Source organism: Mustela nivalis (genome assembly GCF_964662115.1).
Source record: "Mustela nivalis genome assembly, chromosome: 2".
Classification (NCBI taxonomy): Eukaryota; Metazoa; Chordata; class Mammalia; order Carnivora; family Mustelidae; genus Mustela; species Mustela nivalis.
Window position 1 is genome coordinate 100118295 of NC_139021.1, and position 27177 is coordinate 100145471.

Sequence of the window (27177 nt, forward strand, 5' to 3'; positions counted from 1 at the left end):
CTGTCTCTTCTCGAGTAGTGTCGTCTGGGAGTCAGCCATCTGCTGACTTTTGCAGGGTGGGAGGGCAAGGCTTGTGTCGTGCAGAGGGAGGGGCTCAATGGGGGGCGTGGAGCCCTTTTCCAGAAGGTCACTGTGCCTAGGCTGCCTGGGGTCCAGTCCCTCCAGGTAGCCAGGGCCCTCCCTCCAAGATCAGCAGCTCCTGGACGACAGCGCCTAACCACCACAGGGAGTTGCCTGGATTAGGTGGAGGTTCCCCGTGGGATGTTCTCAGGTCTTCCTAGTGCCTGCAGGGACTGGGACCTTCCTCTCCTCTCCTCTTTGTGGTCAGAGGCTAGGGCAGCACCCAAGGGTTTTGTGCGGTTTGCCGAGGTGCCCACAACAGGGACTGGGCAACGAGGGAGAACGTGTGTCCATGTTCACCGGCCCCTTTTCCTGCCCGACTCACCCCGTTCCCGAGTCCTCCTCTTCTTCTGCTTCCCTTGTCGTTTGCGCCAAGTCCACCGAAGGGAAGCTTCTTGAGAGCTAAGAGCAAGAGCAGAAGTGGGCATGAGCACAGACTCCCCGGCATCAGAGAACCAAGTGTGGGGATACTCACACCCAGCCTCCCTTCCCGAGGGCCCTCCAGCCGGGTGAGCCGTGCCCTGCTGACTCCCAGCCCTCCTCTCTGCTCTGCTGTCTGGGGCTGCTTCCCAGAGTCAGCAGTGAGGGGTCAGGGTGATGGTAGGAAAGGGGTGAGGAGGGCTGCCCGGGGATTTCATGCAGCAGTTCCGATGTAAAGCTTGAGTGCCTGCCGGAGACGAGGGCCTCCAGGGTGGGCATCGTCAAAGCAGGGAAAGGGGAAGCGCTGGGAGGAGGCGCTTATGGACAGAGGAGAGAGAAAGCCCAAGAGATGGAGGTGGAAGTGCATTACAGGCACAGGGTGGCTCCTTCCAACGGAAGCGTCGTCCGTGGAATCCTTCTCCGGGTCAGAGAGCAGCGAGGATGCTGGGGTTGGCCATGAGAGAGGACAAAAGGGAGTTAGTGCAGCTGGCGACCCACTGCTCTGGGGTTGCTGGGCTCTGCCCTTAGTGGGGTGTGTCCCTAGCTCCGAGTCCTCCTTGGCCTTGGTCGCTTGATTTCCGCAGGGTACAGGGGGGTCTCCGGTTGCCCACCTGCTCTTCCCACCTCCGATTCTCTCCAAGACCCGGAAGCCCGGCTGTGTGATCCTTTCCCCCCTGGAAGCTGTCACTGTCCCTAAGACTGCCTCTGCGGGACTTTGTCTTCCTCTGTCCTTGTACTTGTCCTTCCCTGCTCTCTGTCTTCCTCCTCGTCCTCTTCCACCTCCTCCCCTAGAGATGCTCCATGTCCTTCCCCCTGCCAAGCTCCACCAGTCCTATTGTTGTCCAGGAGGGGGCAACCATGAAAGAGAGGAGATATGCTGGGTCCCCTGGAATCAATCCCCCGATCTGTCTGTGCTGGGAGCTGTTGTCATGGGCCTGGGATTGCTGGGGAAATGCAGGGAGAGATGGCCCACCTCCTCCCCACAGCCCATGTCTGCCCAGGGACTGGGATGACCTTCCCAGGGACGTGTTTCAGGGAACGCAACGCCCTCTGTTTCCCTAAGTGTTAGAGAGGTTGAATGGAGACGGGAGCATGGGAAATTGTGCAGGCGCCCTCAGCTGTTCAGGGCAGCCCTGGAAAGCATCCATCGGTGTGGTTACTGAAACACAGGATTCCTGCCAGTGCTCCTGCTGAGGCTTGCCGGGAATGGACGGGGTCGGGGTGTGTGTAGGGCCCTGGGCAGGCCTGAGGAACGTTTGCCGTGTGGGCATGCCTAGGGAGTGGGGAGCATGGCCAGGGCTGTGAGCGGCGAGGTGGGTTTGTGAGAGGAACCGTGACTCCCTGGCCCTGCTCCCAAGAGGCTCTGTGCTATGCCTCGATGCCAGCTGGTGAGAGGTAGAGTGGACCCGGGGCAGCAAGTGTGTGAAGCAGGTCCAGCAGCCCCTTCACACAGGCCCAGGGGACCGTGGCCCGCGACAGGGGTTCTCCAGGGGAGCTGCATGGGGGCGTCCTGCCCTTGGGAACACGTCCACAGGTCAGACTCGGCTGGGGTGTGAAGGCTGGCAGAAGGTACGATTTACAGGAACCTGTGTAGTGAACCCAGGGGAAGGACGCTTTCCCTTCTGCAGCTCTGGGCATCTCCTTGAAGTATAGCAGCTTGGAGAGAACCGGGACGGTTTGGTAGTGGAGGTTAGGAGGGAGAGAATTTAGACCTGTCTTCTACCTCCTGGCTCAGACCAGAGCGTAGTGTCGCGGTTCTCTTGCCCAGTAGAGTGCGGTTGGGGCCGCCAAGTCCTGAGCATGACCAGGTCTGGGCCCGTGCCAAGAAAGATTCAGAATCTCTTGTGCACCATTCCCGAAAGGCCATGAGCAAAGAGGCCAAGCTTTGACATGTGGCAGCGGCCAAGGGAGGCACGAGCAGCTTTGATGGGAAAGATCCTTCAAGGAGCCGCGCAAGGAGTCGAGTGGTGATGACAAACCCAGCCTACCCTAAAGGCCCGTGGACACCTCGTCTGTTCTTTTCATCCCGAAACCGTGACATGAGCAAATCATGCCTGTGCCAGAGCATCCCTGTCCTTGGTGGTTTTTGACCCACCTTCTTCATTCTCCGGAGCGGCAGGGGCAACCCCATGTTCCCGGGAGCCATGTCCCCATGTTCCCCTCTTCGGTGCCATTCCCTACCTGAAGAGACTTCGTCCTCACTGAAGGAGTAGTCCTCGATGCTCTCTACCAGGAGATCTGTAAGAACTGAAAGAGGAGCAATGCCATTAGGAGAGAAACCGCCTCACCCCTTCCTCCCAAGTGCGTTGAGATGTCTCTGGGCCGTGCAGCATCTGCCTGACTCTTCTGCTGTGCTTTCAGAGGTTCACGGGGCTGGCGGAGCCGGAGCCCTTGGAGGAGACGGGGATTGGAGTCTCATGCCTTCTAATGAGGCCAGGATGCTGCAGCAGCCACCTCAGTGTCCGTTCTGCATGCCCATGACCGCTGTCCCCTCCCAGCGCAACCATCGGAAACTCCAGTTGTTATGGGACTCTTGACGTGTGGCTAGTGGGAGTGAGCAACTGGATGTTTTCGTTCCCTTGATTTCTGTGTACTGCACTGAGATAAGAAATGACTGTGTACGATGGATACTAGACAGACTCATTCCTGGATCACTCAGCACTAGACACCAACCAGGAGCGAGAGACCAGGCCTGCTCTCCTGCATATTTTTCAGGCATCTGTGGCTGGCGTGACAGGGACGTTGATCAAGGGAAGACGTTCCCGGGCTCACACACACCCACCAGGTGCTGCCGGAGGTCTTTGGCCCCGAAGAGATGAAGGTGAAGCCCCAGTTCCTAGAATAAGTGGGGAACGGATTCCATGCAGCACGGATCTAAAGCATACAATGTGCTGCTCTTGGGACAGAGAAGCTGCTAGAATAGATAAGGGAACCATAAAGGAACACAAGGAGCCACGACGTTTCTGAATATGAAGAAGTCAGTGGTGGGTCTCTAGAAGCTGACCTTCCAATACCTTGGATGACTCCCCTGAGCCAACAGGAGGGTGCTGGCATACAAAGAGTCAGGGGCACCTGGGAGCCGAAGATAAATGGCCCCGGAAATGCGCTCATGTTGGCATCACGATGCTTCCCAAGAGGACCGCCCAGAAAAAGCATCCTCTTCTGAAACAGCGAACAGAGTGAAAAGGCAGCCCACAGATTGGAGACCCCCTTGGCAATCCTTATTTCAGAAAAGGTGTGTTCACTGACGTAAAGGAAGAACAACAAAGAAAACCAACCAAACAAAAGAAGACTGTGATTTCACCAAATGAAAGAATCGAGAAAAAGACTGGAATAGTCTGTGCTGCAAAGGGAACAAATAACTCGGTCAGTCAGACGTCGTACGAAAAGATGCTCAGCATAAGGCATCGTGAGGGCAATGCGAATACAAAGGACGCCGAGCTGTGGCATTGTAGTTAGGGTAGCGAGGACCCAAACCAGGAATTCAAACCCAGTACCCATGTTGGAAGGAGGCAGAAAATTGGAGACTTTGTATGCAATATGTGGAATGCAGACTGGAATGCAACTACCCTGGAAAAGCCCGTTGAGTGTCCTCGGAGAGCAGCGAAAGGTACTCCCGTGGATCCCGCGCGTGCGAGAGAGAAAAAGAGATGTTGGAAAATCAGATTCTGTTTCCAATACATGTTCTCATGAGAGAAAGTCTTGTTGGTTGCCAAAGAACTCTGAAACCCTGATTTGGCTCTGTTTCCATTCCCAGGCACTGAACCCCCTTGAGTTATCTATTGGCCCAAACCTCCCGAATCTAACAAGGCCCTCTTGCATGGACAGATGGCCAGCAAAATGGGTGGTGATTGTCCTGTCACCCCTGTTGAGGTTTGAGGTTCTTTTTGGCCACCTTGCGATGCCCAGAGCACCCTTCGTTCCTGCATGGAGGGGGCCCAGGTGCCGCCAGTGATCCTCAGTCCCTGAAGACGACCTCATTCCCCCTTGGATAGGACACCTTTTGGGCCCACCTGCAAGTGCCCCAGCAAGGACCAGTGGTGGGTGTGGGGTTTCCCTGGGAGAAGGCCAGTTGCATTCTTAGACACAGTATCTGCAGGGAAATGGTAATTCTCCATGGAGAAACACGGAGTGAATGGGCCCCATCTGTTCCCTGGCCATTGCCCCTTTGTGCGCGTCATCCCCGAACGGGCTTTTGCATGCGGCTGCCCCGGATGCCGCCTGCAGAAGGGAGGAAGTGTGTCCCAGCACTCAGTGCTTGCGATGAGGTTGGGAAGACGCATCGTGGGGCCTCTGATGCAGAGACGAACGTGTGTGTGTGTGAGTGCAGTGTCAAGAGGGAGGTGCTGTGACCATTCTTGCCCGAGACCTACCTTGGCGGGAGAACCCCATGGACGCTGACTCAGTAACAGGGACACACTTGTGTCTTTGGGGCACAGTCTAGCCCTTCCTAGTTAGCGACGGGATTTGTTTTCTGAGGGAATTGATGTGATTTTGCAAGGAAAGAACACCTCTTTCAATTGTAGGTGTTGAAGAGTTTTTCCATGTCACGTTCCTGACGTGACAGTGATGGGAAACGTCCCCGAGGACGTGGACACCATTAATCGCCATTTTGAGGGGACCAGACCTGTTCGAGAGCGCAGCATTCACCCACCTGACACACACACACCAACCCTGAGAATCACAGCACATGGATTCCCATGGAAACAGACCACGTGCCCAGCACCCGATCCTACAGCACCTAAGAGCAGCACGGTAGCTTCCGGGGCCAGGGTCACGAGGCCTGGGTTCTCGGTCCGGAACATGACCCTTAGTCTCGTTGCAACAGGATCTGGATTGTGGGTGGCTCTCAAGATGAAGCCTGCAAGGAAGCCCCACCTTGCCCCTTGTCCAGGTTGCTCAAAAGCAATGAGTGACTCTAGAGGACAGCATACTTACCACTAAGCTCCTTTTCCAGCCGGGCCACCTGCGATTATAGAAAAGAAAACATGATGAACATCAAGTCCTGCCTTGTCCTGTGTGCACAGCTCTTTTGGTCTCTTGGTGATGGGCAGGGTCATGGGCAGTGATATGGAATCCACCTAGAGGTCGCATGCCCTGAGTCCATTAGGTGGCACGGCGGTGTCAGTATCACCCGTGAAAAAGCTCACGACCCTATGGATAGTAACCGAACCTGCTGTTTCCTGCAGGGTCTTTGGAATGGGGCGTCCCTGGCTAAGAGTCGCTCTCTCAGGAATCTCTCCACCAAGGACATTGTACATGCCGAGATGTTTGGATCTGATTGCGAGTATCAGGGAAATAAGGGATGCTGTACCTCACCTGAAGGAAGGCTGACTTACCACCTTGGTGAACAATGGGCCCTCTCCCTCTGTGCTGTCCACGTCAAGGTCATCGTACAGGCTAGCCAGGGGATCTGGGTGGATACACACAGAGAATGTCGGGACCCCTATGGGACTCTTTGGGAATCGCTCGGGGAGCTTTGCTTGGCGTGCACGTGTGGACATGTGTGTGGAGGTGGGGAGCTCATCAATATGGACTGAGCTGCAGTGGGCCCTTCCTGGATGGAGGACGAAAGGTCCTGGAGAGGAGCAGGGATGTGAATAGAAACTCTGCCTCCTGTTGGAGCTACAGGGCCTGGAGTAGCTGTGAAATAGTCCATCTCCAAGGCACACCTACTGCCTGCCCCCAAACCTGCACCACCTAAGAGCAGCGCAGTAGTTTCCGGGGACAGGGCCATGAAGCCACGGGTCTTTCCCCAGGAAATCCCTTTCTGTTACCCTGACCCTTCTTCTCATTCCGCCAGACCTGGAATCAGGGTGGTTCTCATCGTGGCTGCGACGAAGCCCCGACCTTGGCCCTTTTCCAGGTTGTTGCAAACAAGTGAGTGACTCTAGAGTACAGAATACTTACCGCCATCCCCTTCCAGCAGGGACACCTGTGATTTCAGAATAGAAAACAGTATGAACATCAAATCAGGCTTTGTCCTGTTTGCATGGCTCTTTTGTTCCCTGGGGCACCAGAGGAAGCCAGATGGGGAAGGGTGCTAGAGGCCCGTGAGCCCCAAGAGCAAAATGAGTTCTCCACAGATGTGCCCAGTCTTCCTAGAGGTCCCACGTGCCGGGTCCCACTGGACAAAATAGGTGCCAAGGAGGAATAGCTGCTACCCGTACTAAAGCTCCCTCTCCTCCAGATGGTAGGTGATCATGCTGTGGTTGTCCCAGCCCCCCTGCAATGCCTTCGGGGTTAGGTAGCATTTGGTAACAGATTCTCTCTCAAACTTCTCCCTACCCTTTCAATTGTGCACGCTGAGATTGTTTTTTATGTGACCTTGATTTAAAAAGCCAGAAGAATTTTGTGTCTCCCCCAAAGAAAGGCCAGCGTACCACTCTGGTGTAAAACGGGGCGTCTTCCTCTGTCGTTCCTGTTGAACGTTCACCCGCCTGTCCATCCAGCCAAGCTAGGGAGAGATCCACAGAATGGTCAGTCCAATGGTGGGGCTCGGTAGGAAGAGCTCAGGGAGTTTCGCTTGGGGTGGGCGTGCCCGGGAGTGTATGGCGACGTTGGGTTGCGTGGGTATGGACTGAGTAAGCTGCTGCTGCATCGAGAGAGGTCAGGGCAAGGAGCAGGAACGGAGGGAGAAATACTGACTCTGAACTCGAGCTACAGGGAATGGAATCAGGGTGACCTCTTCAAGCCGAAAGTGGGTAAACACTAAGACACACGGTCCGTTGTACTGACGGGCAAGCTCTTCCAACCAGCGACTGTGTCGTGGTCATTGTCAAGACCGATTCGTGGCCGCTCCCACCTATCTCTCACCTCTACTAGGAGATTGTATTTCTGCAGAGGAATGCTGTGTGGCAGGGTTGCATTCAATGCAAGCACAAGTACCCTAGAGGTTTCTATTTGTCCCTGAGTCATGCAGGGTCAGGAAAACCAAAGACCCAGGATTTCTACGTACTGACATCTGACCATTCCAACAGAGTCCCCATCCACAAAGTGCTGATTCTTCCCAGTCTTCCTTGCCTGTGACATGTGGGTGTGTCCTTGGAGTCCGCGGGACCCAGTTTCCCGGGACCCACCTCCCCCAGTCAGGACCAGGCAAGTTCACGAGAGAGCGGAGGCCAGGCGAGAGAAGGGCACTCTCTAACCTGGCCATGTAGCAGATTGTCAGGAAGTCGGATCGGGCCCCGAGCTAATGATGAAGCTTTCCTGGCTATTGCCATTTGCCAGTGAGCCTTCCCTCTGTGCGTTCAAGATGGGAGCGTTTTTGTAAGGCTGGTGGTGATGTCTGGGTCGACTAAAGTAGCTTCTGATTCCTTTGTGTTTTGACCCTGTCTTAGGAACGTCCCGAGCTAGGACAGATGTGGGCCCCTTCCTTTCTCCCCATCCCTGTCTGAGGAAAGGGAATCCTGAGCAACCCTCCAGGTGGAGCTGGGGTCAGGGAGGAATGTGGTGTCCTAGGGGGGGTGTGTGCAGCGGGGATGAAGGAGGTTTGGCTTTGAAACTTTGACCCGTGCCGTCAAGTCCATTCAGTGGGAGATGTCTTCTGGTGAAACTCGACGGAGTCCGCACACCCACATGCCCGGTCCCGTCGCATCGACCCACGCGAAAACAAGCCCCAACCCTCAGACGCACCAAGCACACCGCCCGCATGACCTACTGGTTTCCAGGGACTGTAGCACAGGGTCCTGGTTTTCTGCAGGACACTCCGTTTGTTCAGTCCGCCCCAGCTTCCGTTCCCGGGAGGAACTCAGAAGGGGGGAAGCTCTCCAGACCAAAGGAGGAGAGAAAGCCCTACCTTGATCTTCAGCTACATCTGTCTCCCTAAAGGGAGTGATGGGGGAATAGGCATATGGGCCATATCCGGTGACCGCCTCCTGCAGCTGGAGAAAGGGAAACCCAGTGAGGATCCCCGCACCCTGTGCACACCGTGTGCACACATCTCTGTGCCCTTGGTGTGTGTCGTAAGCAAGCTAGATGGGATGCGGTCATTGAGTCTATGATCCAGAGGAGGAGGAAATGACCTCCCGAAAAGGCTCCGGCTTGTTATGTCAAAACTCCCCCGTCCATTTTCTTCAGCAACTCATTCCAAAGCCATTTCCCATAGACAGAATGACCTGGTGGAAAATGCTCACGACCATCCATTGCCTAAGCAATGATGGTGATGTTTTCTCAGTGCCCGTCTCAATCCGCTGTCCATTAATGGTATAACCACATGGCAGGCTCTCAGCACCAAGGACATTGTCTCTCCCCTCTGGCATGTCCATGCTCAGATGTTCATGGAAAGAGAAATCAAACACTGGCTGTCCCTCAGAAGCACAAAATGACTTTAGCGAGGTGACCCAACGGTTCATACATTGAAGCTTCTGCCTTCAGCTCAGGACTTGATCCTAGGGTCCTGGGATGGAGGCCCACATTGGGCACCCTGCTTGAAAAGGGGAGCCTGCTTCTTCCTCTCCCTCTGCTACTCCCCCTGCTTGCGCTCTCGTGCGCACTCGGTCTGTTTGTCTGTCTGTCTCTCTCTCTCTCCTTCTCTTTCTGTCTTAAATAAATAAAAAGTTGAGGAACAATGAGTTTACCTGAGGGAGAGTCGGAGTTTCCTCCTCAGCCCTCAAAGTGGGTAGTAGCTCTTCCATCAGGTCATCGTGGAGAGCTAGGAGGATACAGAGGCACCGTGAGGACACTGGTGAGGCTGCTCAGGAAGTAGGCGGGGATTTTGGATGGATGAGGACAGGAGGGGAGTGTGCGCGTGGGGGAGCGTAGGAGGTACGGGCGGCACTGCTGCCGGGCCTTGTCCTTGGTGCAGAGGGGAAGGGATGGGAGAGGAGCAGGGAGGAAATGCGAAGAGGGTTCTTGTCTTTCTAGCTAAAGTGAGCCCGATCAAAGCCAAATAGCCAGTCCAGTACATGGGAAGCCTAAGCTGGCTTCTGTGTGAGGACCGAGTCCCATAACCTCTCCTGACTGACGTGCCACTAAGGCGTCCCACGCTGCTGCTTTGGACATCAGCTCTGGGCCCAAGATCCCCACCTGCTGCGACTATATGCATCACGTCTCTGTAAGATTTTGCACGGCCTAAAAAGCAGCCTCACTTGCCAGGCTGCATTCAACCCTCAGGAAAGGAGCCTAGTAGTTTGCTTCACTCATCCTTTCTTTGTCTTCAGAAAATGCCATGTGCAACACTGGAGAGCACGGACATCTTAGCTTCTGTAAACAGCCATCACCGTCGATGAGTGTGATAGAATCCTTCCACTGTTCTTGAGCTGTCCCGTGTGTGTGTGTGTGTGTGTGTGTGTGTGTGTGTGTGTGTGCGTGTTTCCTTTGTGTGTGTTTCCCGTAAAGACAGTGGCTGTCCGAACCCTCCCAGGTGTTCTGACCAGTGGAAAGTTGCTTACACAGTGGTGTCTTGTTGGAGTGTTTGTTGATAGGCTGTCGGCCTGCTTTGCAGGAGATTTGCTCCGGGGATGTTGCGTGTAAAGCTTCCACCCAAGCTTGACCTTGCTTTCCTATTGGCTAGTGGTATTTGAGTGTGTGCTTAGAGAATCTGAACCTTCCTGAGGCTTAGGGAAATCTTATCAAGTACAGTCAGTTCCCTCCGTGATGCTTTTCTGCCATTGGTCGGTCGTGTGTACACACTGAGACCGGCTATGACTGATGTTGCCCTGTTCTGTCCTCCACGGGTCCACACGCTTTCCAGCCATGTGGGCTTGAGCACGAGGATGTGGCTTTTCTCTGTGCACTTGACTCCAGGGACCAGGCTGTAATCTTGAACGTGGGCTTCTAAGCTTGCCCTGGCTTCTGTGTCCATGGAAGCCACTGTGTCATGTTGGGTCCTGTGGGGGACCATCATAGAATCTAGGTATTTGGCTGTGTGCACAGATGCTTATGGCCCTTTGCTAGCTAGCACCCATGGTACATCATGACCCCCCCTGGCTGAGGGACTAACACAGGTGGGTAGGCCAGAGCAACTTTCAGATTGGAACCTGAGCTCCAATCTTGGCTTTCCAAGTAGGAGGTCAAGGGTTTGGTCCCTTCATCTCTGCACCATGCCCGTCTCAGGAAATCAAAGGGAAATGTCCTCCAGGTACAGCTGTGGTGGGTAGGGGAAGGAGTATGTCAAGTGTGCCAGGGTGATGAGAGTGTTTTGGAAGGGGGGCACTGTGACTGTGGTGGAAGTGTGAGAAAGATCTCCTGGGAAAGGCACACAATCACGTTCCCAAGCATAACGCATGGGGACACATACACACACCTGCACACCCCCACGCACACCCCCACGCACACAGGGCCTTCATCCCACGTGCACACAGATCAGCCCTTCCCTATGTACGAGTTCTTCCAGGCCCTGTTCGACGTGGTGACCGTGCCTCACCGGACAGTCTCGGTCAGTATCCCCCACCCCCCGTTCCTTGTTGGAACCCAGAATCAGGGGGCAGGCTTCTTTGTACTCTAGATTTCCTCCCCAGAGCCCGATGCTCTTAAATACGTACAGCTGTCCTTGCTCCCAGCGTCTACCTGTGATTGGGGAAAAGGAAACACAGTGAGGATCCCAGCATCCTGTCCTCTGTTGGGCCAGCTCTTTGGTTTGGGGAGGACTTCAGGCAGTTAATTGGATGAGGTCCCGTGGTTGAGTCCATGTCCCCCCACCCGAGTTCAGGAGGACCGTTTGAATGATGCTGGAGCATCATTCAATCTCCGAAGTCCATTCTGATCAACAGACAGAACGTTCTCTTTCAAGCAGAAACCTTGTGTTTGATCCCATGGAGTTTGTAACTGAGGCTGTCCTGTGTCATCACCCTTTTTGGGTCCACTGTGCGTAAGAGGTCAGACCCAGCATTCTTCTATGAGGGGAGGCTGCTGCCCCCTTCCCCTGGGAGGTAAAGTGCCCGATGTTCATCAAACTCCACTGATGGAAGAAATCAAGGAAGCACCATTTATGTCTCTGAGAAAGAGAGGTGAGCTTACCTCAGGGAGAGTTGGGGGACCTTCCTTTTTCCAGCCCCTAGGAAGGTGCTTGGACTGTCCCTCCACCCGGTCTAGGAAAACAGAGAGGAGCTGTCAGGACATTGGCTGCACTACTCAGGAATGACTCGGGGAGTTAAGTCTGCTGGATGTGGATGCGGGGCCAGAGGGAATGGACGTGAAGGGTGACCACGCAAGGCCTGTGTTGGACACAGTGGTGGAGACAGTACACAGTGCTGTACACAAAACACAGAGGAGGGGAGCAGGATGGAAAAGGGAAATGGGGCCTTGGCTTTCTAACGGAGGGGATGTCATCAGTGGGAACTCTCAGCGTCTGTCTGGGAAACACTCAAGGCACCCTGGGTTTCAGGGCGCAGTCCCCTGAGCCTTCCTGCCCACTGTGAAGCCAAGCCAGCTTGCCACTTCTTCAGCTGGTCATGGGGCCTGTTCAGCTGTCTCCCCTGCACCTCTGCTGTGGGACCCTATCGCTCCTCTGTCGTGCCTTGGAGTAGTGGGTTTTTCGGTGATGGAATCTAAGTACTGGGGACGGTTGTATTTGTTAGTACGCGTCCGTTCGGTGACAGTGCTGACATCCGTGATGCTTTGTAGACCGCACTGCCATCTATGGGGAGAACGTTGCCATCCTATCCCCTGGCCCCTCTGTACCCGTGACGACATGACCGGCCCTCCCCGTTTCCTCCCTGCACCGTCCCTTCCACTTTCTGGGTCTACGAATGTCCCTACTGGAGTGTCCTCAAAGCCTGGGATCGTGTAATGTACCTCTTTCCTTGTGTGCTTGCTTTCAAAATGCGTGTTAGGTTTCCAGGGCCCATCTGTTTCGTAAAATATTGGAAACCTTTGTTTCTTCTTGCGCCTGAATTGCACTCCATGATGCGTATGGATGCCATTGAATGTGTTCTTTCCTCCCGTGATGGATTTGGGGGCAGTGCCTGTCTGGGGCTATTGGGAACCCCGCTGTGTGAGACATTAGTGCGCAGATTTCTGTGTTTCCAAAATGAGAAGACGTCACCGAAGGCATTGGCCCCATTTGTAGAACGGTAACCACGTGGAATGTACTGGGTACTTCAGTTCCCCAAATGTGGCGAGGTCGTTTTGTTCCTTTGAAGATACGTAGCACACCCATGTAAGATGTGGCTAATGGGCGGAAGTGAAGGGGGGGGGCATCGTGAAACCTCCTGTCGTATTCTGGCCCATTTTTCTGTTCAGCGGAAAACATAGTCTCTTCCTTCCTACACATCTAAGAACCATGTTTCCTGGGGAGACCTGTAGGGACCTGTGTGTTCCAGAACGACCTAAGATCTATCCCTTCAGCTAGTAGACACTTTTTTCCTGTGCCCCTTGGGTCCAGTTTGAATGAGGATCTCATCATGACCCGTGGACGTAAAAGGGGACGGACGGACGGCATAGAGGGAAATGGCTACCAGTGAAATCAGAGGACAATGTGTCTCAGCAGTTTTAAAGGCTTCGGTTATGTATGTGCTAGTGAACGACAGAATGTGTCTCCAATCTACGTAATGAGTCAATCCCCAACGTACCTTCCTTGGTGTCCTTGATGATGTACACCTCATCATGGAAGGAGAACCGCACTCTCTTCTTGGGTCCTCGTGGAGGGAGGGGCGTGGGTGGGGGCGTCTCCACATCGTCGAGGAAACACTCCCCACAGAACTCTGGGAGACGCACAGAAATAGAGAACAGTGTCGGCACCTTGTCGTCAGGAGCCCATAGGGGGATTGGACATCCTTTCCTTCTGGTCCATCCGTCTCCTGCCCCTACTCGCCAGGTGCCCAGCAGGCATTCCTCCCTCCAGGTGGGACTTAGGAAGAGGTCACCATGTGCTGTGCTCTGAATTCAGCCCCCTCCCACACCCACAGGTTCTGTGGGCAACGGCTTGTATGGAGCAGAGACAGGACAGAAACGCAACAGAGTGCCGTGAGCACGCGTGATGTCCTCAGTCACAGCCATTGAGCAGCCACACCTACCCGAGAGTGTTCCCCAGAACCCTCTGTGCCCGCTTCCTTGCCCTCCGGCCTAGACGTTAGTGTGCCGCCACGGTGTCCCAAGTGATTGAGTCTAAGGAGCACCTGGGACCTAGGGGAGGACTGGATGCTGCCCAGCCGCTCCGCAGGTGTTGAGGAAGGGACCGCCTAGGGACTCAGCTAGATGGCTGGCTGTGGTTGAAGCCACAGTGGAGGACAGTGGAGGGCCCCGATGAAGGATTGATCTGGGACAGGGATGTTGTTGTTTCCCTGTGGCCAGAGATCCCCCCCGCCCCTGACACCAACCCACGGCCCCTGAGGAAAGGTCCTGAAGCCCTGAACCAAGAGCTGCCCTCACAATCTGAAATTCCTCTGTGCCAGTGTTTCTGTAGGGGAGAGCGAGGGCCACGAGACCAGCCTCAGTCCTCACTCACATCTGTGTTTGGGGCCCTGACATCAACTATGTGGCGGTTTCTGCCCAGTGGGGCCCTAGTGAAGGACCAGGAACGGGTAGCATGGGCCACGTTCCCTCACCTCTCTGCAAGGTCAGCCCAGTCGCCAAGGCTGTCCTGAAGGCCAGTTGCAGCCCACGGCTCCTGGGGTTCTGCTTGGCTCCCAAGGTGATTCAGACTCCCAACGGTCACATAGGACCCCGTCGAGAACTCGCTTGCCTTCCGCTCCCACAGGTTACACTTTGACCCCACCAAGAACACGCTTGCCTTGAGCTCGCCAGTCCCGAGGAGCAGTCGATGGTACGAACGATCATGGAGGTGGCCATGTGGGCTGGCCATGTGGGGTGGTTGGTTTCAGGAAGGAGACGGATGATGCTGAGGGGCCCGCTCTTGCCATGCGGACTGCTCTGAGGAGCCTGGATGGAAGTGAGGCTACCCTGGCTGGCGTGAGTCCCTCCCTACTCTCTCATTTTTGCCAGCATCCCCTGTCTACTCTCAGGTCTCTTGATCCCCTCTGGAGACTGTAGGTTAAGCGGACAGTCTCCTGTCTCCCTCCCTAGGCCGGGCCTGGAGAACCCAGCCCAGCAGTACCTTTGAGACCAGCAGACAGTCCACTGTGCAACTGCCGTGTGTTCTGTCCACCCACCCGGTGGCACAGCCCGTTCCCGTGCACTCCCCGGCATCAAGCAGACGGCCCGTGAAACCCTGCACATCAACCCATGAGACCACCCCGCTATCTTCCAGTGTCTCTCCTTCTAAAAACAGCTGCATTTCGACCGCTGACCCTTCCTCTCCGATTTTGTCGTGTCCATCGGGAAGAGGTGACCGGCAATTCCTCCCCCTCAAATGTGGTGCCTGGGTCGCACCAAGGTTCTCCTGATCCGGGGACAGCAGTGTGGCGTGTGACCTGTGTGTTGTCCCTTTAGGACTGTGTCCGAAATGGGTATTCAGAAAGAGTATGGTTTTCTGAACGTAGAAGTACTTTAAGGATGGCAGCTTCCCCACGAAATCCTAGCGAAATCACCCAGACAAACGAACAAGCACAGGCATCGAACCGGGTGGAGGAATCAGAGGGTTGAGCGGAAAAGCCAAAGGGAAGAAGCCTGTCTCTGTGAAAGGGAGGCAACCAGCTCGAGAGAAGAGAATTGAGAAAATCGATAGGCACATACCCGTACAACAGCAGTTAAGATTCCCCATCGTGGGGACTTCTACAGCCGCTCACCAAACCGCCACAACCTCGGCTCACAGAGTGACAGTTGAAACGGAAGGATGGACGCGTGTCATCAGGTCACCGTGGCGATGGCTCATGACAGAACTCTGAGGGTGAAGGCATCCCTGCACACTTCTGTGGGGTCATGGAGGGAAGTGGGTTGGAGAGGAGTCGTTAGATGATAGGCATTGAGAAAGGCACTTGTGGTCAGCACTGAGTGGTGGAGAGAAGTGATGAGTCCCCGAGTTGTACTGCAGAACGCAATACTGCGCTGTATGTTAACTACCTGCATTTTTGGACATCCAGAAGAGGAGACTCCTGAGGGCACCTAGGAGACTGAAACGTTCATTTTCCTATCTGCTACTCTGGAAAACTCCTCTGTTTATACGAGATTGTTTCACAAAGTCTCTCCAGGAGTTCTTGGGTGGCTCAGTGGGTTAAGTCATATATAGTTTAATAAGTCAAAGATAGTTTCTTATTTAATGACCTTTTGAAAGTTGTAAGAAACCAACATTAAACATTTATTTTTTTACCTTGGCTTCGACACCCCCATCTCTTTTTTCCAGAGTTTCTTGGATTTTCTGACCTCAGGGGATTAATAGTGTTCACAGGAAAACAGAATAACAATGTGGCTTGAGATTTTTAATTTTTAATTTTTCCCACATCAGTTCTGAAAAGGCCATAGTGTTTCCTCCTTTAGGTTACTGGTAAATGTTCAACTCATCTTCTCATGTTTTTAATTTTTCTGTGTCACAGAACCTAAATTGATAATAAATCCAGAAGGAACAATTGTTTACATTCACTCAGTGAAGAGTATCATGTCTAAGCTCAACATCTGTCGGAGCCACACATGGGCATGTAAGTATCTTGTATGTGGCGCTGCGTAGGCAGGTGAATCCAGGAACTGCAAGGCAGGCCAAGTCTCTTCTAACTTCCTTCTTCCTTCCTTCTTCCTCAGCTCTCCCTCCTCGACTCAGAGCAGAAAAGAAACACATCCCAGGTGAGCTTTTTGTTTGTTTATTTCCACTTTGTTTTATTTATTTACTTATTCATTATTTATTTATTCATTTATTTGGGGGGGGTCTGTGACAGGGTTTTATTTTTAATTTATTTTTAAAAAAATTTTTTCAATTTATTTATTTTCAGCAAAACAGTATTCATTATTTTTTCACCACACCCAGTGCTCCATGCAATCCGTGCCCTCTATAATACCCACCACCTGGTACCCCCACCTCCCACCCCCCCGCCACTTCAAACCCCTCAGATTGTTTTTCAGAGTCCATAGTCTCTCATGATCCATCTCCTCTTCCAATTTACCCCAACTCCCTTCTCCTCTCTAACACCCCTTTTCCTCCATGATATTTGTTATGCTCCACAAATAAGTGAAACCATATGATAGTTGACTCTCTCTGCTTGACTTTTTTCACTCAGCACAATCTCTTCCAGTCCCGTCCATGTTGCTACAAAAGTTGGGTATTCATCCTTTCTGATGGAGGCATAATACTCCATAGTGTATATGGACCACATCTTTTTTATCCATTCATCCGTTGAGGGGCATCTTGGTTCTTTCCACAGTTTGGCGACCGTGGCCCTTGCTGCTATAAACATTGGGGTACAGATGGCCCTTCTTTTCACGACATCTGTATCCTTGGGGTAAATACCCAGGAGTGCAATGGCAGGGTCATAGGGAAGTTCTATTTTTAATTTCATGAGGAATCTCCACACTGTTCTCCAAAGAGGCTGCACCAACTTGCATTCCCACCAACAGTGGAAGAGGGTTCGTTCCCCTTTCTCCACATCCTCTCCAACACATGTTGTTTCCTGTTTTGTTAATTTTGGCTATTCTAACTGGTGTAAGGTGATATCTCAATGGGGTTTTAATTTGGATCTCCCTGAGGGCTAATGATGATGAACATTTTTTCATGTGTCTGATAGCCATTTGTATGTCTTGATTGGAGAAGTGTCTGTTCATATCTTCTTCCCATTTTTTGATATGTTGGCCTGTTTCGTGTGTGTTGAGTTTGAGGAGTTCATTATAGATCCTGGATATCAACCTTTTGTCTGTACTGTCATTTGCAAATATCTTCTCCCATTCCGTGGGTTGCCTCTTTGTTTTTTTGACGGTTTCCTTTGCTGTGCAGAAGCTTTTGATTTTGATGAAGTCCCAAAAGTTTATTTTCGCTTTAGTTTCCTTTGCCTTTGGAGACATATCTTGAAAGAAGTTGCTGTGGCTGATACCGAAGAGATTACTGCCTATGTTCTCCTCTAGGATTCTGATGGATTCCTGTTTCACGTTGAGGTCTTTTATCCATTTTGAGTTTATCTTTGTGTACGGTGTAAGAGAATGGTCGCATTTTATTCTTCTACATATAGCTGTCCAGTTTTCCCAGCACCATTTATTGAAGAGACTGTCTTTTTCCCACTGTATATTTTTTCCTGTTTTGTCGAAGATTAATTGACCATAGAATTGAGGGTCCATAGCTGGGCTCTCTACTCTGTTCCACAGTCTATGTGTCTGTTTTTATGCCAGTACCATGCAGCCTTCCCGTTGAGAACAGGAACAAGACAAGGATGCCCACTTTCACCACTCTTGTTCAACATAGTATTAGAAGTCCTAGCAATAGCAATCAGACAACAAAGAGAAATAAAAGGTATCCAAATTGGTCATGAAGAAGTCAAACTCTCTCTCTTCGCAGATGACATGATTCTTTATATGGAAAACCCAAAAGACTCCACCCCCAAACTACTAGAACTCATAGAGCAATTCAGCAATGTGTCAGGATACAAAGTCAATGTGCAGAAATCAGTGGCTTTCTTATACACTAAGAAAGGTGTATCAAGTATATCAAGCAAATTCAAAGAACAGTTGGTAGAATGAGAAGCAGGACTCTTAATTTCACAGAGTTGTGCAAGTTGTAAAACTTCCTTTGATTTTCCCAATAACAACACTAAAATAGCCTATAATCATATCTGGTAGACACAGCATTGTGCTAGAAGTGTATGGATGCTTTTCAGGGGACCGAACAATTGAGGTCTGAGTGGACAGCCCTCTCATGGTCCTGCTTGATCCAGGAATAGGACTTTGAAGATCTGGTGGAATGGAGGGACCACGCGTCCTCCAGATGACTCTCCCTAAGTGTTTGTGTGTCCGCTTGTTCACATCTCTAGCTTGAATAGCCGCCTGTTCCGGCTTTGGTTTCTGCATTTCTCATTCATATTTCAACTTCATGAATGCATTTTTGCTTCTTCGACATTCAGCTGAGTCAGCTCTGGAAAAGGCTACCTAATTGTAGTCAAATCCAGTTTTTGGCTTTGTCTTACTTGACCATCCTGCAGCATAACCCTCAGTCTCTGTTGTTTCTGACACCTGCCTGCTAGCTTTCCTTTCTTAACTCTGATACATCCCCTTACTGTTCCTCACAAAGTTGTCTTTCCCTTTTGCCCCAGACGTTGCCTCTCCTTGGGTTTGTTGCTCAACCATCCTTGGCTCACTGCTTTTCTTCAGTCTGTGTTTTTCCCTGACTGGTCTTCTCTCTCTCTCTCTCTTTTTAATAAAATACTTCTGAATTAGTAATAAAATGGTTAAAGGTTAAGTGATGTTCCCTCTAGGAAGGGTGACATTTTTCATCTCAACTGAGACACTTCCACTGAGAATGAAAGAGGTTCCATAAAGTTATAATGGGACAACTGGCTATATCGGGACAGTCCCAGACAAACTGGAGTTATGGTCCTCCTGCTGTAGATATCTGTCTGTCTTGTTTGTCCTACCAGTGCTGCTTTTTTCAGGTAAAAGAAACTCTTGTATGCCCCCTACTGTTATTTAGAAGGGAATCCATCATCTTTAGGGCTTTCCGAACTTAGATGCAGCTGTACACCGCTGGCATCCTGTTAAAATGCAGATGTTGATTTAGTGGATCTGGTGGGGGCCCTGGGTTTTGCATTTTTAAAAAGCTCCCAGGTGAAGCAGACTCTGCTGCTCAGGGAGCCACACTTTGAGTAAGGAGTTTATACATGATTTTCTGTTCTTTCTTTGCTTTTTTGTCACTTCTTAAAAGTCTGTATCTAAACAGAACATGGATTGTTTCTTTGTTATAAGTGCACAGTAATCAAGCATGGACGTTCCATAGTTAGTTAACTGGTTATTATTAGTTATGCACTATTTCAAACCTTTTGCTATTACAAACCATGTTCTAGTGAATGACCTTGTACATATAGGTTTTTTCTATCCGATAAATTCCTAGAAGTGTGCTGCCAGGTCAACGGGTGCATAGAATTGATAACTCGATCATTCAGGATTGTGGTATCATTTTGTGTCACTCCCATCGAAACTGCATCCGTGCTTGTTTGTCCACAGCTTCTCCCATAGAACATGTGCTTCAACTTCTGGAATTTTGGTAGTGGAAAGAGAAACATGGCATTTTATGAAGTTTATCTCTGTAAGCTTCTTAAGTATGAGTGAGGTTAAGTATTTTTTCATGTATCTGAAAGGTGTATTTACCTTTCTGTGAACCCTCTGTTCATATTTTGCCCATTTTGCTCTTAGGTTTGTGGCTTTTTTTGTTTTTCTTCTTTTTGAATGTCTAGCTCTTTTAGATTAGCGATACTAGTGCTTGTCCATTATATGGGTTGTAAACTATTATTTTATGGGATGTGATTTGTCTTTTGATAGTTGACCCTGGTGTTTTCTCCCCCATGCAGGTATTTTGTTTCAGAATGCCACCTTTCACTTTGTCGTTTGTTTAGGCTCCCCTTGGCTGTGACAATTTCTCAGACTTTCCTTGTTGTTGTTGTTGTTTTTTTTTAAATATCTTTTCTTTTTTTTTTTTTTTTTAAGATTTTATTTATTTACTTGACAGAGAGAGATCACAGGTAGGCAGAGAGGCAGGCAGAGAGAGAGGAGGAAGCAGGCTCCCTGGTGAGCAAAGAGCTCGATGCGTGGCCCGATACCGGGACGCTGAGATCGTGACCCAAGCCGAAGGCAGTGGCTTAACCCACTGAGCCACCCAGGCGCCCCGACTGCCCTTGTTTTTGATAACCTGGGCAGTTTTGAGGAGTACAGTTAGGTGTTTTGTAGAATGCCCCTCAATTGGGAATTCTCTGCTGTTGTTTTCATGATTAGACTGAGGTTACGAGTTTCTTGGAGGAAGACCACAGAGATAAAATGTCCTTTGGTCTTATCATATCAAGGGTTAGTGCTCTGGACATGACTTATTACTTTGTTTTCTCTGTCCTCATGCTGTACTCCTCGGAAGGAAGTGGGCAGTTACACTATACCACTTACACTATACCTCCTTCCTGTTGGAGTAGCTACACAATTATGTACATAAATTATCAGGAATTCTGCACAGGAGAATTTTCTGTTCTCTCCTATTTACTAATCCATTTATATCAGCACGAATTCATGGGTAGTTATTTTATATTTTGGTTCTAGTACAATGATACCTTGTTCCTTTGGTTGCTCAAGTTGTTCCAGGTTGGTTAGTAAAGCATCTTCTAGTGGCACCTGGGTGGCTGAGTTGGTTGTGTGTCTGACTCTTGATTTTAGCTCAGGTCATGATCTCAGGGTCCTGGGATCCAGCCCCACGTTGAGCTCTTTGCTTAATGTGGGGCCTGCTTGAAATTCTCTCTCTCAGGGTTCCTGGGTGGCTCAGTGGGTAAAAACCTCTGCCTTCGGCTCATGTCGTCATCCCGGGATCATGGGATCGAGCCCCACATCGGCCTCTCTGCTCAGCAGGGAGCCTGCTTCCCCCTCTCTCTCTGCCGGCCTCTCTGACTACTTGTGATCTCTGCCTATCAAATAAATAAATAAATAAATAAATAAAGAGAAATTCTCTCTCTCCCTGTGTTCCTCCCTGCTGCTTATGCTTTCTCTCCTTTTCCTACTTTCTCAAAAACAAGTAAATAAATTTTTTAAAAAGCACATCCTGATGGTTCCTGTGTCTATTGACATACCCGGTTATTGTTTGAGTATTTCTACCTTACTCTGTGGCAGTAGATTTTCCAGGTACATCTTATGTCTTTCCTGCCGTAGAATTAGCCATTTTTTCCCCCTAAGTAGTTCTGGTTCTTTTCATTGGAGCATAGTATGAGAAATCAAGATTGGGGAACTAGTTGTGTCTGTTGTGACTGTTAAGTCATTGCTCAAAGACACTCTCAGCTAACTGAACAGGGAATATGTGTATACTCACTCATGTATATACACGTGTCTATAAATATTTTAGTATGTCACCATCTGTATCTATAGTAAGCTAAGTATTCACACTGTTGTAAGCATTACCAGATGGAATATTCTAACCTTCTCTCCTTGCTTGTCTGTAATCTCCTGCACTAACAGTGAGAATCCAGCTGACATCGGAATTTCATTTATTTGATAGTTCAATTTCAGAATACACATACATGATTTCAGAGTTGCATACATGATTTCAGAGTGGTTAACTCATGGATGCTTGATTCTCCCAGTTTGGGACCATTTGAATTAAGGTGCTAGAAATATTCACATGTAGGTTTTAAAACATAAGTTTTCAAAAACATAGGGTGTGAAATTGCTGTGTTGGCTATGTATGTATGTATGTATGTATGTATGTTTACCTTCGCAAGAAATTGCCAAACTATTTCTACAAAGTTGCTGTATCAGTTTTTGTTCCTACCAACTACGAATCAGAATCTTGTTGTTCTGATTCTGGACCTGAAATTGGCACTGTCATTATTTTTGATGTAACCATTCCAGTACCTGTGTCATGGTGTCTGCATATTCCCACTGAGGTGATGTGGAGCATCGATCTGTTTGTGTATTTATTTGCTATCCTGATATCTTTGGTGAAGAGTTTGTTCAAATCTTTTGCATATTTTTCATTTGGTCATTTCTTTTCTTATTATTGAGTCATTAAGAGCTCTTTTGTGATGTTGGACACAAAGCCTTTATTAGATATCTGTGTTCCAAATATTTTCTCCCTGTCTGTGCCTTATCCTTTCATTTTCTTAAAAATGTCTTTCCCAGAGCAGAAGACTTTATTTTAAATAATATCCAACGCATGCTTTTCCCCGTGGACTGTGCTTTTGCTGTTGAATCTAAAAACCCATCACCCAAACCAGTGTCCTAGAGATTTTTCTCCTGTATTCTTTATTCTTGTATTTTTACATTTAGATCTCTGATTCATTTTTATTTTTTATTTTTTTTTAAGATTTTATTTCTTTATTTGACAGAGAGAAATCACAAGTAGACGGAGAGGCAGGCAGAGTGAGAGGAAGGGAAGCAGGCTCCCTGCTGAGCAGAGAGCCCGATGCGGGACTCGATCCCAGGACCCTGAGATCATGACCTGAGCCGAAGGCAGCGGCTTAACCTACTGAGCCACCCAGGTGCCCTCTGATTCATTTTTAGTTAATACTTGTGTAAGGTCTGTGTCTAGTTTCATTTCTTTTGCATGAGTGTTCAGTTGTTTGAGCACCATTTGTTGAAAGACTATTTTTTCTCCTTTTATTCCCTTTGTGCCTTTGTCAAAAAATGTTTGACTTTATTTTGGTAGCTCTATTCCTGGTCCTTGTAATCTGTTCTGTTGATCTGTGTGTCTGTCTCATCACTAACACACTGTCTTGGTGGCTAGTAGCTTTATAGTTAGTCTCAAGACCAGGTGATGTGAATTCTCATTTTTCCTCCACGTTGTGTTGGCTATTCTGTTTTTTTAAAACTTTTTAAAAAGATGTTATTTATTTGGCAGAGAGAGCACAAAGAGCGGATGTCACAGGCAGAGAGGGCAGAGGGAGAAGCAGGCTCCCCTCTGAGCAAGGAGCCTGACTCGGGACTTCATCCCAGGACTGTGGGATCATGACCTGAGCTGAAGGCAAATGCTCAACCACCTGAGCCACCCAGGTGTCCAGTGTGTTGGCTCTTCTAGATCTTTTGCCTTTCTGTGTAAACTTCAGAATCTTCTTGTCATTATCTGCAAAAGAACTGTGAGGTTTTATTTGGATTTCATTGAATTTATCGATTAAGTTGGAAAGAATTGACGTCTTAGCCATATTGAGTCTTGCTTCCGATGAATACGAGCTCTATCTCCATGTATTTAGATCTTTGATTTCTTCCATCAGTTTTGTCTTCCTGTATATATGTATTGTGTTAGGTTTTATACTTGAGTACCCTTTTTAGGGGTGTATTGTAAATAGTAGTTTTTTCATTTGAAAATTTGGAATTCAGTTCTTTATTCAGATATAGGAAAATAGTTGACTTTTTTATATTGACCTTGTATCCTATGATGTTTTGGTATTTCCTCATTACTTCCAATAGTTTTTTTTTTCTTTTTATAAGATATTTGAGGTTTTCTACATAGACAATAATATTGACTTCAGATAGAGTTTTGTCTTTCTTTTCAAATGACACACCCTCATTGTCTCATGCCCTCTTTCCACCCACCTTCCCTCTAGCAATCACCAGTTTGTTCTCTATATTTGTGAGTCTCTTTTTTTGGGTCTCTTTTATGCTTTGTTTTGTTTCTTAACTTTCACATATGATTGAAATCATAGGATATTTGTCTTTCTTTGACCTATTTCATTTAGTAGTGTACCCTCTAGATTTATCCATGTTGCTGCAAATGTTAAGATTTCATTCTTTTCTCTGGCCAAGTACTAGTCTATTAGATATCTCTATATATCTCTATATACACCACGTCATTTTTATCCACTCATCTGTTGACGGGCTCTTCCATATCTTGCCTACTGTTAATAGTGCTGCAATATAAACGTATCTTTTCAAATGTTTTCATTTTGTTTGAGTAAATACCCAGTAATGGAATTACTGGAACATATGACAGTTCTATTTTTAAATTTTTGAGGATCCCCCACATTGTTTTCCATAATGGCTGCACCAGTTTTCATCCCCAGCATCAGTACACAAGGTTCCTTTTTCTTCACATTATCACCAACTCTTGTTCTTTCTTGTTCTTTTTCTGCAGGCAGAGTCCCAGGCTGGCAGGAGAAGTGGGCGTGGTCACTGGGACAGCCCTCCGAAATGGGTGAGGTGACCTTTCAAACTCTGGGGTGGTGAAGGGTTCCTCACATCAGAGCAGCACGCGGGCCATAACGTAGGCGGGTTTTAATGGACCCATCAGACAACCTATGCAAGACCTGAGGACGAGTGAAATGCGCTGCCTGGAATGGAGGTTGTGTTGTCTTCTGGGGCTTCTGTCCCCAGGGGATATTCAGCCCAGTGAGGTGGGGGCAAAGGGGCAGGTTATTTGGGGCCGATGTGCCTTGCTTCGGGGGCGACCCTGTGTTTGAGCAGGAAGGCGGGGGCTGCAGTTGGATCTGGCATCTGGGCCCACATTGGTCACCACGGTGGTTGGGTTGAGGGGAGCACAGGGCTGGCTGGCTGGAGTCTGTAGCCCGTCAACTGCCTTTTGACGGCCTGTACCCAGGGCCCGGGGCACCTGGGCACAGCCAGAGTCCCAGGGCCCAGGCAGATGCTTATAGGAAAGGACTGGAGCCAGGGAGGGAGGGAGGGAGGGAGGCAGCCGGCCAGGTCACCAGCGTGCTCAAGCCTGACTCTCTGCTCTGTGCTTTATTGGAGGGTTGGCGTTTATCAGGGCAAAATGCGCACAGTGTGAACTCTGCCATAGCCACGACCCTGAAGTGGAAGGGTTGTTGTGGAAGAGGAAGGTAGTCAGTCGTGGTTTTTTGTTGTTGTTGTTGTTGAGTACCAGGGCGCATGAGAGGCATGTCTTAGCAAGGAAAGACCAGAGGCCCTTATCAGCCTCATGGAACTCCTGGCAGGCAATTCGCCAAGCATGCTTTAGGGGAAGGCCTTCCAGCAGCAATGCTAAGACTTTGACAGATGGCGGGGCCCGGTGGTTTTGGCCTCCTTGAACCTGCACTCCCTGCTGGGACGGAGGGGCCTGCTTCCGTCATGGGTGACTCTGTGTCTCCCCACGTGCGGGTCCTGAGACCTCGACTGAATGCTCTCCTTGTTTTTACAGGTGGTGCTTCGAGGCTCAGGGGACGTGGCCTGCTGGGCAGCATCCAAAGCGTCTGGCCTCTGTCTCTTCAGTGCAGGTGGAAGTGCAGCACGTCCAGGAGTGTGACCACTGTCATCTCCCTGGTGCACGTGCATCGCAGTGGTAAGTTGTCTTGGTTCTGAACCTCCCACCTGGGTTGAGATTCAGGCCTTGACTTGGGTGTCTTTCGTGCCGGCTTCTGTCTTTCTTCCGGAGGCAAAGAGAGCCTCTTCTTGTCGATTAACATGGAGATGTACCATTAACCAGAATGTCTAGAGTCGGCTGCTTGGGGAAGATGACTTAGTGGCACATGTGGAGAAGGTTCTGCAAGTCCCTGCCCCACACAAGACTTCTGAACTCCAGGTTGCCCCTTTTAGCAGAGTCCTGAGTTATTGCAGCCTGACCTTATAAATAGATATTCTCTTGATGATCGACTTTCTGCCCACCCTTGCTTTATTGGGCCATTCATCTAGAGCAAAGAATCCCAGGCATCTCCTCGTGTTTTTTTTTTTTTTTTTTTTTTTTTTTGCAGCGGAGTGGGTGTTGCAGGGGATGAGAGCGACCCTTCAGCAGGCTCCACATGCCTTCCATAGCCTGACACGGGGCTCAGTCCCATAACCCTGATAACTTAACCTGACCCAAAGCCAAAAGCTGGTCCCTTAACTGAAAGAACTTCGCAGGCATTCCTGGACAGGCTTTGTCTTTATGGAAGGGACTGTAAGAACGCCTTCCTGTTCAAAATCTACTGAATCGGGGAGTATTTCCACATCTGCAGTGGTTGTACACCCTCTCAGGCCCAGAGATAAGTAGCTCTTCTTGGTGGTGGAGAAAAACCTTTGGCTTCCATGTTCTCATAGACAGGGAGGAAGCCCTCATTGCCTGAGGCTGAACTGTGGAGGTTTTGGTGCCCTGTCTTCCAGAAGAGCATCTTTGTAAAAGATGAAATTAATTTGCCAGCCCCCGGGTGGCGCAGTTGGGTAAGCATCTGCCCTTGGCTGAGGTCAGGATCCCTGGATCCTGGGGGATCAAGCCCTGTATTGGGCACCTTTCTTTCTCTTCTCCGCTGCCGGACCCCGGGTGTTCTTGCTCCCTCGCTAGCTCTGTCGATCTCCAGTAAGTGAAGTAGATATATTTCTAAGCATGCAATTATTTTTTAAATCCTTTGCGCTTTGTGAGGACAATATTAGTAGAATTAAGGACACATGAGAGGTAGATCACAAACCATGTGTTTTTTGAATCTTGTGGCCATTCATCCTTGCGATCTATATACATCGATAGGTTCATGTTTTTGTGAACATACTTCTATCACCTTGTGTTCTGAGACTCTGAGTTCCCCCTCGACTTGATGTTCTCATGGATCCCAGGCAGTGTTACTTCCCGTGATCCCACTTCCTACCAAGGGACAGTACCTGTGTCTGTTGTGAGAGCTCCTGAAGGAGAAATCCCCTGTTCTTACTTGGCATTTTGTGCACGGTTGTGAGACGCCGCCTGTTTGGTGAGACTGGCCTTTATGGAAGTACTCCTGGATCAGAGCAGGTGTGCTTGATTTCTAGCTATTGGTTACTGGAATAGCGCATTCCGCATCCCTCAGAATGGGGCCCCGTTATATGTGTTTGCAGTGTCTGAGTTTGTATCTCAGAGTCACCCCGAGGAATTCCTTAGGAGGTAGTTGCCCAGTGATTCTCTGATGGGAGTGTCCAGGGAAGAATTTCCCTTCCTTGTGTTGGGATCAGTGATTCCTCGGTGTGAGGGTGTCATTGCTGGCTAGGGAAGAAGGGATAGCTGAGCCCATTCCTTTGCTCATCAGACCGGGAGGATTTTCCTGTGTGCGAATCCTCTCCGGTCCTTCCTGGGTTGGCTCCGTGAGGAATGGGATTCCCATATGGGATGTCCTCGGCATTCAGCCACAGCCATGATGCAGGGCGTCCCAGGGGTGTCTGCACCTTCGCTCCCGTGTGAGGGGTGAAGCACACTCTGAGATGGTAGCGGGAGCCTCAGGCATGAACCCCACCTGAAGCTTCTTCCACCAGGATATCGCG

General features: G+C 49.8%; 2 protein-coding genes across 7 annotated transcripts in view; one reads left to right on the plus strand and one right to left on the minus strand.

The window, feature by feature from the left end:
• Positions 1-27177, plus strand: part of LOC309859719 (uncharacterized protein) — a 284862-nt gene that overhangs the window by 112978 nt on the left and 144707 nt on the right. For all 3 annotated transcript variants that reach the window (XR_014308860.1, XM_082720774.1, XM_082720775.1), the window contains exons 13-16: positions 15912-16013; positions 16114-16155; positions 24101-24160; positions 25121-25261. Coding sequence is in view for 2 of the 3 variants with exons in the window: in XM_082720774.1 (XP_082576900.1) it covers positions 15912-16013; positions 16114-16155; positions 24101-24160; positions 25121-25261 (345 nt within the window). In the remaining variant the exon portion in view is untranslated. The remainder of the gene's footprint in view (positions 1-15911; positions 16014-16113; positions 16156-24100; positions 24161-25120; positions 25262-27177) is intronic.
• Positions 943-15172, minus strand: LOC309860429 (uncharacterized protein). 4 transcript variants are annotated; one of them, XR_014309363.1, is made up of 11 exons: positions 15115-15172; positions 13053-13184; positions 11500-11570; positions 11025-11049; positions 9120-9193; positions 6924-8423; positions 6451-6475; positions 5880-5953; positions 5479-5506; positions 2722-2787; positions 943-984 (listed from the first exon to the last, which is right to left on the minus strand). XR_014309363.1 is itself a non-coding variant. In XM_082722566.1 (6 exons), the coding sequence occupies exons 1-6, from the start codon at positions 15140-15142 to the stop codon at positions 8166-8168; spliced, it is 588 nt and encodes a 195-aa protein (XP_082578692.1). In that variant the 5' UTR covers positions 15143-15172; the 3' UTR covers positions 6658-8165. The 4 variants fall into 4 exon arrangements, 1 of the variants encoding a protein (XP_082578692.1); XR_014309364.1 differs by lacking the exons at positions 11025-11049; positions 11500-11570 and having other exon boundaries at positions 944-984; XR_014309365.1 differs by lacking the exons at positions 943-984; positions 2722-2787; positions 5479-5506 and adding an exon at positions 5576-5621.

Excerpts from the sequence above, each read along its gene's own strand:
- LOC309860429 (XM_082722566.1), bottom strand. The coding sequence starts at position 15,142 with ATGGGGAATCTTAACTGCTGTTGTACGG. Across the intron at positions 13,185-15,114 it reads TCTTAACTGCTGTTGTACGG|AGTTCTGTGGGGAGTGTTTC; the intron begins GTATGTGCCTAT and ends TGCGTCTCCCAG. Across the intron at positions 9,194-11,024 it reads CGCTGGGAGCAAGGACAGCT|CTCTCCACGATGACCTGATG; the intron begins GTACGTATTTAA and ends GTATCCTCCTAG.